Raw genomic sequence first — 14,028 nt, 5'->3', positions numbered from 1 at the left:
TTACAACATCAAATTGCATGCAATGTAGTTTCCGTTTTTCTCGCGCATTATGGTGCATTTTAAAACTTGATACGTCTATGGAGAGACTATACTTGTGCAAAATCTCTCCCTGTAGAAGAGATTTAGATACTCCAATGATTTTAAATATTATTGTTTTAAAAACTATTATATAAACACAATTTAATCCTCTTGCAAAAATTATTCTATAAATGACTTATTTCTCTTATCAAATACAGAGAAATGGCTTGAATTTTTAAGCAAGAAATATCAAAGAAGTTAGTCGAGTAATCAAGTTCAAATATAACAATCTTTGCAAACATCAAGATCGATTTATAAATTCTTTATATCACTAAAACGTACGATATTTTATGATTGTTTTTTCAAAGACAATCATTTTGCACTTATATTTCTACATCAGGATTATTTGTAATTACAACTAAATATTAGGAATATAGCGAATAAAATTATTCTTTAAAGTTATTTATGGCCGGTATGATATTCGACGTTTGATATGACCAAGGTGCTTGTTAATTGGATGTGTAATTATCACAAATAGATCAATGGATAGCGGCGGTAGTCCCCTTACATAGCGGTTAGTTTGGTACCTTAATAGAGGGTACAAGGGTTTAGAGATAGAGCCAGGCCACAGGAATCCGCGACGGCCGGTGGTCGGTTTACCAAAGGCCATCCATATGGGACGTGGTTCAATATCGCGAAACCTGATACGTACGGGCGATAAACGCGGGTCAAAGCAATACAGGCAGTAAAAACTCAACCGTCTCGTAGCTGTACGCTAGTGCCAATATACCCAATGGACCACTCTAATCGCCTGTCGACCCGTTGACTACCTTCTGAGATGCTGAACATTTCGTAAATATTTATATTATGAAGGATTCGATTATAAAAGTAAAAGTATCATTCTCCCCTCAATCGCTAACATAGTAATTTCTTCGAGAATACGTAAAATATGATATTTAAATGATTAAGGAGTAATAATCTGATATCATCAATTTGATCACAATTTATTATAAATGTGCCGAAGAAACTTGCACATTTACAAAATTTTGAAGACATATCTCTCAGAGACTTTCTTTAAATTTATTGAATAACGGTTTTATATTTTATCTTTAACTGTAATAGAACTATAACGGAAATAGCCAAGATATTTCTAAACGATATAAATATGTCCTAATATACGAAAAAGCTTGATCTTGTGAGGATCATTAAACGTTCTCGCGTCATGGTCCGAGACAAATATTTGACTTCGGAAATCGCCTTCCGGAGATCGAAAGAGAAGAGAGAAAACGAGACGAACTTTGGCAATAAACTCGGACAAACCTGACAAGATGAAAGTATCTCGTAAAAAGTCGGGGAAGAATTTATGTTGTTAGGTATCGTAACTGTCGCTAGGTTGTCTACAATGTCTACTTCTATTCAAGTTTCAAATTGTTAACCGATTACCGATATAAGATAAGAGCTAAATCCGTTTATCTCTATAGCCATTTAACTCTCTGAAAGTTCCTTTAGAATTAATCCATTGATCTCATTTCTCTAATATACATATTGTTACATTAGTAGACTTCCTATCCGATTAAAAAGCGAATCAATAATTATATTAATAACGAAATTGCTAGATACATAACCTACTAGTAGCTTAAAATAACGTAAATAACTACTATTCTATTTGAGGCAAAATTTAAGATAGTTTATTATTTAAATTATGCATTAATTAAAAGAAATAAAATTACATTGGAAATGAGGCATTTTAATTGTATATTGCGTTTATATCATACCTGCAGAAAAAAAATTATTGTTATGCAAGTAAGAAATGCAATGCATGTTGATTGAATTCGTACCAGCCGTTTGTGTTTTACATTTTACATTTGAATGTATAATGCTGGTCCGGGATTAAAATTGTTCGCATGTAAAATCAAGCGCATATTACTCGTAAATTACAAATCAAATTCGCATGTGATGTTAATACGCATAATGCTTCTATTATTACGATTTCCATGCAAATCGCTCTATTACCATGTCAATGATTAATGACGGTCCCCGAGAAAGATAACTAGACATTTAAAAATATCTATCGCGGATGTAGCGTTATATCGTACGTGTTCAACATATAAATTGCAGTCGGAACCGACGAGTGTCTGCGTAGTAGAAACATTGCAATAATGAAATACCTGCCAGCGTGCGTGTCAAAGTTGAAACAAATGTCACTTTGAATGCAGTCCAACAATCGAGAAATAAAGCAGGAAGTATTTGCAGTATATCATTTTTGTTATCGACAGCACATCATATACTTTATATAGGACGAGTTTATGTGTCGCTTAATGAAGGATCACTTACTGATGATAATTATACAGTTTCACATATCCACACAATTCTTCTACAGACTATCCGCAACAAAAGCGTAAAAATTATACAGCCGAATTATATCTTAGTCTTATATTTGCTATGCTTTAGAGGAGTTTAGATGTATGCATTAGTGATACAATCTTGCTCATGTTTGTTGTCGGAAGTTAGATGATTGAAGTTCGATCAAACTTAGAAAGGCGACCGTAACGTGAAAGGACTAACCAATATCTATATTTTATGTTACGAAAAGAAAGCCGTGAAAAGCTTTCACGCCACAAAGTAGGAACTTACCTTAGAACAGAAAATTTTATAAAAGTTGGTAAACTTTTATTTAACATTGACGTACTTGAACAATTGATGTAAATAAACATTTAATTATATGTATAGAGATTTAACTTTTATTTAAAATATCCAGAATTATTACATTTGACTAAAATTTAATTAAATTAAAAGTATTTAAACAATTTATATAAAATGTAGCTTGTAATTGGCAATGTGTGTGTGTGCATATCTTATATTATATATCTTATACAATCGATTAAAATAAGTTTGAGTAATATATATAATATATATTGAGTAATAAATTGTACAAAACTAATTTGATATTTTCGTCGACTACACCTTGCTCAAAATCGAAAGTTTTTCAAACTTTTTTCTTTTAGATATCGCCGACTGGTCGCTGAACTTATGTGAGACCAAAAGTTTCGTTCGTTACGAGACTTGAAAGCTCGTTCTTTAAAAGACCTAAGTATTCTGGTGAAGTCCGAAAAATCGGATCGGAAAATTTCTAAAAGTAAACTCGAAGAAAGACTTATAAAAGTTGAATGTTCTATTTGAAATTCTTTAAAACACTTGATCTAAGGATTATATTTAAACATGAAGGTTACAGGCTTGCTGCTCTATTTTTGAATATCAATCATATTGTGAAATTTCCATGAGAAAATATGTATATCTTGTGTATGCTCTGAATAGAATCCTTATAGGTGCCAAAAGTTTTGAGTGAACTTGATTTATGGTTAATACAGCTTTCAATATTGTATTTTCTTTTGCAAAAGGTTTTATATTTTTCTTTATTATTAAAATAAAATAAAGTCCATATTTTGAATTAACTCTATATAGTTATATAAACATATATTATATATTTGTGTTATGTACATACATACATATATCTTTTCTGTCAATTTTTCATAAAATCGTTTTGTTCTATAATTTTAATATTAATTTTTATTAACCTGGAAAACTGTTAGTGATTTAGGAAGTATATTTTACGATCTAATAATGATCTTATAATGATTGAAAGAACATTCTGTACTTTGGGCAAAAAGTAACCAAGTACTTTAATTACTTCATTAAGTTGTATGTTAGTTTTCTATTTTGTTTACTATATTTATACAAACTTTAATTAGTTAACTTGTTAGTATGCTGTGCCCTAGTTTTATCATTTCTTTTTATAGTGTTTTTTTTACGACGAAATGTTTTAAAAAATTTGCATTTACACATCATCCAGTATTATAAAATGTACTCAATAAATAGTAGCAATAAATAGTAGGTTTAAAATAATACTTTTTAATTTTACTTTGAAATATTTAACTCGGTCGATTTAATTCACAAAAACGAAATATGTCAAAGCTGCAAGCCCATGAAATTGGAATTTATCCGATTAGACTTAACAGATTTACCGTATCAATGTGCAGACTCGATTCGTGATAGACTCAATCTGTCAGATAGAGCATTTCACATTCGTGTACGATGACAGGTAGTGATGACCGATCGAACTGTCCGACTAATCCTACGAGGAATCGACCATTATATATGGCTGTCTGTTAATTCGGTGGTTTATACGCAATTCCCTTTAAAGCACAGCCTTAGATTGTTATATACGAAATTTACGGGCCGAAGACGCATCTCTATATATAAATTTGTCGAACTGCAGTTCCCGTTTTAGATAATAGCACAAAAGAGAGGGAGCGAACCGGGGAATTAAGCGAACCGGGGACTTGATTCTTATACAATGAGCTGTATTTGCTTCGATGTCAAATTAGAGGAAGATTTAAAGACCCTCTTAATTAAAACTTATACTTTGGTAAGAAATACGTAATATGAAGGCTTATTTTGATACGTCTTCTTTTTATTAATGGCCGCACTAAATTAGATATTATATATGTTTCGCGTTCCTTAGGTTAATTAATATGATCTTGTTAAAGATTTGGGACAATAAAACATGTGATTAAAAATAAAATATTGAGTATGATTAAAAGAATTTTATCTCACGGATAAGATTGAATAGATTTATTTTTCAAATATTTCTGATTCTTTTTAACTGGTACTTTTTAATCTAGCTTTCTCATAATCTTTACACTTGAAATATTACTCACTTGAGTATTATTAACAAATTCTTAATTTCTATTTCAGGTGCGCCACATCGCGATGAGATAACATTACGACGGCAGACATGCGCGTGTATGCAGTTGCATCGCGTCGTCGCGACGCTGAAGAATCCTTTCGTGTTTTGAATGGAAGCGCAGTGTCCAGATAGCACAAAGAAGCAGTGTGCGATCGAATCAATCGTCGACAGATTGCGTGACAAAAACGGTCGTCGCTTCGAGCAACAAATTCCGCGCCATGAGGACCGCGTGGATCCTCTCGTTAGTGGTGTCACCATTGTTGGTGCTAGGTAGTCCGCCGGGTAGTACCATTAGAGAAGGAGGCATCAAAATCGGGACTGGCAGGGGAACAGTTCCCAAGAGTGTGAACGTCGGCCGAGGCAATTCAGCAGTTCGTATTGGTGAGGGAAGTAGATTATCGAACTCAACGAGACAGCGAACGTTTCCGACTACCACCACGACCACCACTACAACTACCCCTACACGTTTCACGCCGCAATCTTCTGTGAATAATTCTGGGAATAATATTAACATCACCAAACTCACGGTAAGGATTTTTCCACAAATTGGGTTGCTAAGAAAAGAACATTTTCACAAATCCGTCGAAGAGACGTTTTATTAAAACCGGATATTGGAGGGAAACATTTTACATCTGTTATATAAGAAACTTAAAGATATATGACTATAAGAATTTATTGCAATAAGCCAGTAAAAAGTGTGATTATGAGTATAAGCTAAAAAAGTTCCAAGAATTTTTTATTAACAGTTTTTCAAACTGCAAAGTAATTACGTCTAAAAATAAATATATTATATTATTTAGTAATCAATGAATTATATATTGAATTATATATATTGTTAGAAACAATTTTACTTTAATCAGAAGATGTAGTATATGTTGTAAAAATTATAAAGATAAAATACACGCGTAATTAAAATTATCCACCAACTATTAACCAAGAGGATATTTTTTTCTAACATTAAAAGAAATAAAAGCTTTCCAATATGTATTATTTGATTATATCTTTTCTGCAACGACTATATAATTTATCATGTAATGTTTACCTTATTTTTTCTTTTTATAGCGCGTTAACGGATCTTCAATTATATATAATTCTTTAGATAAATTATTTTACGACTTAATTATTTAATTCATATTGAGTCATATTTTTCGTGCAAATTATACTCTTCGAGCTGCCAGCTTCATTTAAATGCAGTTGACGAAAAGTTCTTAACGTTTTGGGAATACCCGACGCGGAGATAATCATCTTTAATGAATGTTAATGAATTCATCGAGTTAATAACTCACATTATTCGAGGATAGTTACCTTGATATTTTTCGGACTTATCCGAGATGAAATTCTCTCAGGAAACCTCTCATTCCCGATGGATTCATGAATTCTTTTTCAATTTTTCAAACCCGTGTCGGCGCACAATGGGTCAATTTATAGGTTCTCGTCTCCATTTACTGATTGTAACAAGTACCGTCTACGCATCGAGATAGAGCGCATAATTAGAACCGATAGATGTACGGTTAGTGGTGCGATTCGTTACCGATAATCGATGGATTACGCCACTTCTCTAAATTAAGCCCATTATTCAAACGGTATGAGAGAATACTTATTACGACGCAATTTCTCTCGAATTAATGTAGTCAGAGGTGATGATTTCATGAATGAAATAATCTTTAGAAAATGTTGCTTTATATTTCTTTAGAAATAATATGCTTGAGATAAAGAATTAAAATTATTGATTTTTCAGAATATTTACTTACATCGCAGACATGTGTAAATAATTAACAAAATAAAACAGTAATAATGTGATTTGTATATCAAGGAAATTATATAATTATTTGTTAAAATAACTTTGTTCTTCAAGATCATATTGATAATGGAAGAGTGTTTGATTCTTGATTACTATTCGATTTATTTGCCTACAAATTGCAAATTTTATGTTAAAGCAAAATCTTCCATGATTTTATTGTAGGTATATCTCAAAATTATACAAAGATATTGTATCGAAGCCTTAATCATTAGGTACAGAAGAACGGTGAAACACTTTCCTTAAAATAATACTTCGTATTAATGTTTTTCAAAAAATTTAAGTGATGTAACATTTCGCTAATAGGCCGTAACGTAAGCCGCTGTCCAGTCTCAGCCTACGTAGATATTCATTCATATCGATCGATTTATGCAACAGGTGCGCGTCGGTCCATTCTTGTGATAATAGAGCTTGTGAACAAGATGCCCCTGCTGCAGTTTTCTGATCGCTTTGAGTACTTAATACATTGTCGATCATGATGCGGTAAATATGCGACAAGTAAAACTTATGACAGTCTATTGTTAATATCCAAGAAGCTCTATTGTGCTGCATAATTGCATCAAAGATGCAATTTACATAATATTGGACATAGGAAATATTGATCTAATTCAATAGTTCGGTTATACGATGAACAATAACAGGACTATGCAATGCATTAAAAGTCACGATCCATTTCTTTTTATTCTTATAATTAGATATAAATATATAATTGTGTAGGTATATATTATTTAAATATTATTTATCCATAAATCTTCAAGTTTAAATATCTTATTCGATAACTTGGATTGTATTTTCAATCAATTCTAATTAAAATGAGAAATTCTGATATAATGGAAAACTTTCTTTATTTATTTAAAAGTTACTCTTTTTGACATTAACGTAATTAAAATTCTTACTGTTTTACCATAATAAAATGTTTTACATTTTATTTTTAAAAGTATGTTACTCTAAGAGAAAAAGTGAATTAACACACAGAATAACACTTACAAATGTGTATAAGCGTCTTATTGAAATTTTATATTTTCTCTGTTATATAACAAATAGACATGATATTATATAAGTTCCATAAAGTAGAATAAATAAGAAATAATTTATCATTGAGATTATAATTGATCAATATTTAATATCATCAAACAAATTAATAACGACGGAGCAAAATAATCCTAGCAATTTGCTCAAATATTAAATCAATATAAAATTGATTGATGAGGAAATTGTGATAAAGAGAAAAATTATAATATATAATTCAACATAATGTAACAATAATGATAAAGTAAAGTAATATGACATATAACGGATGTATTTCCCAACGCAATCGTGCACGAGCAAGTGTATATCATCACAATAGCACTCGCTCCTAGACTCGGACCATTTGTAACGTAGCGGACGCGTCAACTGCCACGTCTCGGTCGAAACTTGGCGAAATATCGTTTTGTACAACCTGTTGACGATCTTTCTCACCGTTTGACGGTGCAAACGATTTATCACCTGACGGACAGTGTTCGTTTCTGCACCGACCGAAACGCATGACGCATGTCCGTAAAAGAGCGTACCTAATATTCGCCTTACCAAAATTTCATATTTCCTCCGTCATATTTGTGTAACAGGTGGGCATGTTGGTGCCGTACAAATCCTTTGGTGTGAGAGAGTACACCAGAGCAGCCAGCTCCGCTAGTAGCGCGCTACAGCGAAGCACGAAGGGTCCAAGGTTGGGTCTTTTCCAGCGATATGATCTTCGTGTCAAAATAGCGATGCAGGAGCTCACACCTAGCCCTACTGGTGAGTATTAATTTCATTTGATTGATGGCATTGTTATTCGCATATCACCGTTATTATACACGGTACATATCTAATACACTGTACATTATATGTACATTTATTAACGGAAATTATTTTAACCCCTTTTTTTATATCCTTTGCTTTGGAAATTATTTTATATTATACAGAGCTAAGTAAAACAAAATTGAAAAATTAAAAGGGTTTTTGAAACAATTGTATTTTAATTTCTAAAGTCAGATGTTGAATTTTTTGGAAATACAGTTGTGACATTTTTGCATTGTAAATGCAATACGCGTAGGTATGGAAAAAACAATTTGCATTTTTAGTGAACGAATAATACTTGCAAAAATTCTGGAACCTTTGTTCTCACTTTAAAACAAATTTGGTGCTATATGCAGATGTTTTGTGCTCAATTTTTTTTTTGAAAAGCGTAAAATAAGTCCGCATTAAATTCATTGATTTGCAAGTGAAAAAATTACGAGACATTTTAAACGGCGAAAGAGATCCTCGGACGTTAGTAGCTTTTTATCTTTGCAATCATGGAAGGAGTTTACGTGCGAAACGATAAATCCTTAGATTTTTCGGAAACATGCTAGGTTCGAGAAAAGAACAGAAAGTCTTAGATCGATTTGAGCACATTTTGTTGAAGACATCGGCGGCTTTTATGGGGAGCTTAGCTTTTATCAGATAGAATCTGAACGCTCCCTTCACCTAGTATCGTTCTTTGTGCCCGTAGGGTACAAATCAGCACTTTAGCCCCGCGATAAAGAGATTCCCTGCAAAGTCAAACGAATGCAAAGTAGAAATGTAAAATGGGTTAGACTTATCCTTTCACGATCTATGTTATTATTTCTTCGCAAAGCTTATACACGAATTAAAGACAATTTATAGCTCTAACGTAACTAACAGAATAAATTTCTATTTTACACGATCTCCTTACTGCATCACATCTATTACATTGCATGCAGAATAACGTAGAGAATGCCGAATAATGCAAAATAATTAGGAAGCGGAAGCCATACGCGCAAAGGAAGCAGATTATGATCCAAGATTATTGCTCCAAGATAATATAATCTCGGAATCAATTTAAAATAGATGATTGACGTAATATACAAATAACTGATGAATGAACGAGCAAATTTTATATGTATTTATATAGTTATATCTGGTCGGTATTTTATAATTTTAACCATTGCCAGTGCATTAGAAATGAATTTATACCGCGTTACGGTTTTTATTCTCTTGTTGGAAATTCATAACATTGATATTTGCGCTGAATATTTTAACGTTGGAAACTTTGCGTCAATTCCATAAAGCGTGAAGTGGATGGAAATGAAATACAAGCATTCCAATCATTGGGTTTTGATGGATGAAAGTGCACAAAATACATCTATTCTACAGTTTGCACATGCTGACCGGCAGTAACAGATTCACGTTCAATTAAATCAGAATGAGAGAGGATTATATTGAATTGATTCAAATATTGATTAAAGGGGGATATGTTTTGAAAGATATTATATTTAATATTATAAGAAAGCATTTAATATTTAATCCTTATTTTTACTTGTTACCAGTACGATATTGAAATATGAAAAAGAAAATTACATTTTATATAACTTTCCATATTCAAAAATATATAAAACCCTGAGAAGCTCTGAAGACGAATGTTAAGGTGTGAATATCTCTAAAGATATTCGCATTTAATCCGAACTGGTAAAATTATGATGCATGTAGTTCACTCTATATTTTATATACTTTATATTTATAAAAAGCTCAAACGTTAAAGCCCATACGTAAAATCGGAAAATACTGTTACGTGCAGTTCCTTTTAATAATTTATCGTACCATCAATATAGACCGAAGAATTTTTAAATCTTCTACGAACATTTCAACCTTACAATCATATGGTAAATGACAGTGAGCGTGTCAACGATCGGTCTTTTATAAAGATTCTATTGGTGTTGGCGAAAGTTCTTTGAAGCTCATCGATTTTATGAAAAATCGGAGTTGCGTTGAAATCGGATGTTTTCATGCTGCCGCGCTCCGTCGAAAGAAAGAGAGACGTCGGGCGCAGTTCTGCCATGTAAATCACGTCGGGAAAGCTGGACGACAGCCAGGCGCCGCTCACACATCACCACGCGCCGCACCACCCATCACCGCACACTACGTTTAGTCATCGCCTCACGCGTCTCCTCACCTGAATGAATACATTGGCCGAGAAATGGTCGTACTATTGCCGGAAATCTTAAGTGAGTGATGGCAATCACTTAGTAACACGGCAGCATCATTTGTCGGTCCATTAAATCGGTTCCGTGCTGCAGGAAAATTCTAAACATTGATGCAGCGAAAATTAATAGAACCAGCGATAACGAAACTGCAACGTAATGTGAATAGGGACTCTATAAATGATTATTATTTCTCGGCGCCTCGTTTTTGCGAATTTCGCTATTTTAGAAGATTCTTTTGGATCTTTTTTTTCTGAAACGGATAAAACGCGTATGGAAAATAATTATAACTCAGATTTGAAATACTTTTATAGCTTTCACTTTATCAAATCGGAGATGGCTGGAATAAGTGTCATAATTATTTATAATCTGTAATTATTTGTAAGCTATATAGAGGATGCTTAAAAAAATTGTTAACATTTATATGGAAGTTTTTTAGAGAAACAGAACTAATAACACAAGTTATCATAGTAATAAATGTATTTTGTCTTCAGAGAGTTTTTACCGTTGTTGTTTACCTGTTTATCGTTATTGCAATGTGCAAGGTCTCCGACAGAAAATTGCATATATAATTGCAACAATACTCAAAGAAATGTGCCTCAGAGCTTTGGAGAAAATTCCAAGGATGTGTTGACAATGATGGGTGAACAAGTAAAAAAAACTCTTTGAAGACAAAATACATTTATTACTGTAATATATTGTGTTATCAGTTCTGTTTTTCTATAAAAAATTACTTCCCTATAAATGTTATTTTTCTGAAACACTCTCTATATATAATCATAATTTCCGATTGCTCTCTTGAGAATTGCGTGAAAGCAATTTTCCGGCAGCTTTCCGCGACCTTATCGGACACTTCTAACAGCACAACCGTGATAACTGTATTGGGAAGTAGCGACGGCTTGTCGAAAACCGGAAGCGGTTCGGCCGCAGGGCAAATTGAACATCGTGGTTAAACGCAGACACCGCAACGGCTGACATGTGTAGAGTAAATCGCGAGCCACCGTCGCGCGCCGGCAGTCGTCCGATCGATATCCGTGCTTTCGATATCGCGAGGGCAATTTCCATATGCACGATAACTTTTCTCTACAGTCGCGTTTGTTAAAAATGGAAATGGTTAACGTTGATCCATAACTGATATGTCAAAAAGAAACTACTATCCGATATATGTATATATATAATATGCAGATTCGCAATACGTAGACTGACCCCCATCATAAAAAGAATAAAAGAAGAGTACGTTAAATATACGTACTAAAAAAATGGTTTATTATATTTATTATTAAAAAAACGTACATTAAATTGCAGATGAGTTGAAATAAAAACGAATTAATACAAGATTATAGCAGAATTTAAATCAAGATAAGTACAAGCATATACAATTTTTCTTGAATACATAACTTCGAAAATTCTTTAAAAATTAATCAAATATATCTAAAAAAAAAAAAGAAAGAGAGAAAGAGAGAAGGAAAGTTATCAAGAAACTTTTAAGATACGGTTTCATATATCTCGACAATGAGAAAAGTTTACACCAGCTTCGCGATTGTTGGTGTAGTTTTTGAATTACTCGCATATCGACGGCTATAAAGCTAGGTTTGTGCCAGCATCGTTGCGTGAAAATCCATCGGTAATTCCAGCTGGCGTCACTAAAGGAGGTCGCGCCATGCCTTGAGAGAGCGCTCTGTTCTCTATCAGGCAAAGTGATCTACTCAATTTTATCGGTGACTCGATAATGCCGACAATGCCTGATCGAGTTGGAGGTTCATCGATTATTTAAAATTTTGTTAATCACCGGGGCATTCGATCCAGGAGGTAGAACGGATAAGCGAGCTTTCGCGGAGCTTGCAAGCTGCCGCCATCTGACGAAAAATGACGGAACGTTTTTACACGTGGATTTCGAGATGTTCGATTTAATTACAATATCTAGAAAACTACAGTTAGCCATAACTTCCATCGATTTAAAATATTGGATAATGATTTACTATTTTACTTAGTAAAATTATTTGACATTATTTAACATAAAAAATGATTGAAATTAATCTCATTTGAATAATTAAGCCACTAAAATTCAATATTATTTAGCAGATAACATAATAAAGTAAAAGGTTTAAGGAAAAATCTAAACAGCAGTATTTTTAATTGTAACTTTATAATGAGATATTCCGCGTTTGCCTCTAAAAACTAAGTAAAAAAACAGGAAAGGTAGTAATAAAACAGTAATGCGCTTGTAAAATTTACTACATAAATTTCATCCTTGCTTCTGTGTAAAACAATTTATAGAATTTTGCAGTACGATTATAAGGAAGTCATATATAGTTGGATTGATAGCAAAATTTTGGGGCAGCATTGTGCAATCTCGAAATTAATTGGAATTGATTTGACTTAATCCCGGGCTAAATCTGGCGCTTAGCTATACTACATTGAATTAATTAATTCAATTAGAAATTAGAAGCTTGGAAACGGGAATAATATATTGAAATATCTTCTAAATCTTAATTCCGTTTTACTTTTTTTTTTTACCAATCTATCAAATCTGTGCTTGAAATTCCAGAATGAAATAGATATTTGCAAAAAAATTGTTTAAGAATCTAGCTTCAATTTTATCGAAAATTTTACGTAATTGCAATTAAAAAATCTGTTGCAATTATAAATGTAATTAAATATAATAGAGTGTCCAAAAGATAAAAACGTTATTTTAAAACGTACATTTGATTTTATTTATTTATTTCTTTATTATCATATAACGCAAAATAAATAATCTTACAATTAGGTAATATACCACATATATATATATAATAAACTAAGGCGATATTAGAAAAAAGGTAATGAGAATGGACAAATATTTTGTTTTACTCCAACAATCTGTGATCAAGAGATAAGCAGCGTCTGCTACCTACGTAGCCTTTAATTTCCTGAAGTTAAACTCACGATATTACGTTATAAATCCTGTAACAATCTATATATTATTTTTAGTAAAGCATAAAATGCAAGTAAAGTTCATACTTCATATTATTTTTAGTAACACACAAAAGAAAATTAATTAAAAATTGTACTTAATATAGCAAAGATATAAGAACTTTTTTATTATAATAGCAGTGTTCAATAATAATTACTCGGGGAGTATAATTTTCCGTAATGTGTTAGAATGAATAGAAAATGCAATTTATCGTAGAATAATATTAATGCTATTTTCATGCTGAAACCTATGTATCTGTTTTGAATTCTAGCGAGTAATGTTCCGCGTACAAAAAATAGTTCGTAAAGATTTAGGGAGGCATTCAAAACATTTTGCACGGTCGCAAAACATCAACCATGAGACACAAAACTTTCGTCAAAGTATCGGCCATTTCGCCGGAATAGAAAATCAAGATACATCCGAAAAGTTCAGAAGCTACGTTCGGAGGATCTGTGGAAAGTACAAGTGAACTAGACATATGATTTCCTCTCACACCGTCGTCCTATTC

The 14,028-nt window shown here is 32.4% G+C and overlaps 1 protein-coding gene across 7 annotated transcripts in view; it reads left to right on the top strand.

The window, feature by feature from the left end:
* Nmdar2 (NMDA receptor 2) overlaps nucleotides 1-14,028 on the top strand; it is a 197,322-nt gene that overhangs the window by 106,862 nt on the left and 76,432 nt on the right. For all 7 annotated transcript variants that reach the window (XR_011717402.1, XM_071698941.1, XM_071698954.1 and 4 more), the window contains exons 2-3: nucleotides 4,774-5,292; nucleotides 8,171-8,342. Coding sequence is in view for 6 of the 7 variants with exons in the window: in XM_071698941.1 (XP_071555042.1) it covers nucleotides 4,984-5,292; nucleotides 8,171-8,342 (481 nt within the window). In the remaining variant the exon portion in view is untranslated. The remainder of the gene's footprint in view (nucleotides 1-4,773; nucleotides 5,293-8,170; nucleotides 8,343-14,028) is intronic.

The sequence above is a fragment of the Temnothorax nylanderi genome, unplaced genomic scaffold, assembly GCF_030848795.1.
Source record: "Temnothorax nylanderi isolate EJ_2023f unplaced genomic scaffold, tnyl_v1.0 TNYL_tig0002_pilon, whole genome shotgun sequence".
Taxonomy (NCBI): domain Eukaryota; kingdom Metazoa; phylum Arthropoda; class Insecta; order Hymenoptera; family Formicidae; genus Temnothorax; species Temnothorax nylanderi.
Note: the sequence above shows the minus strand (reverse complement) of the source record. Positions and strands in the feature narration are given on the sequence as shown.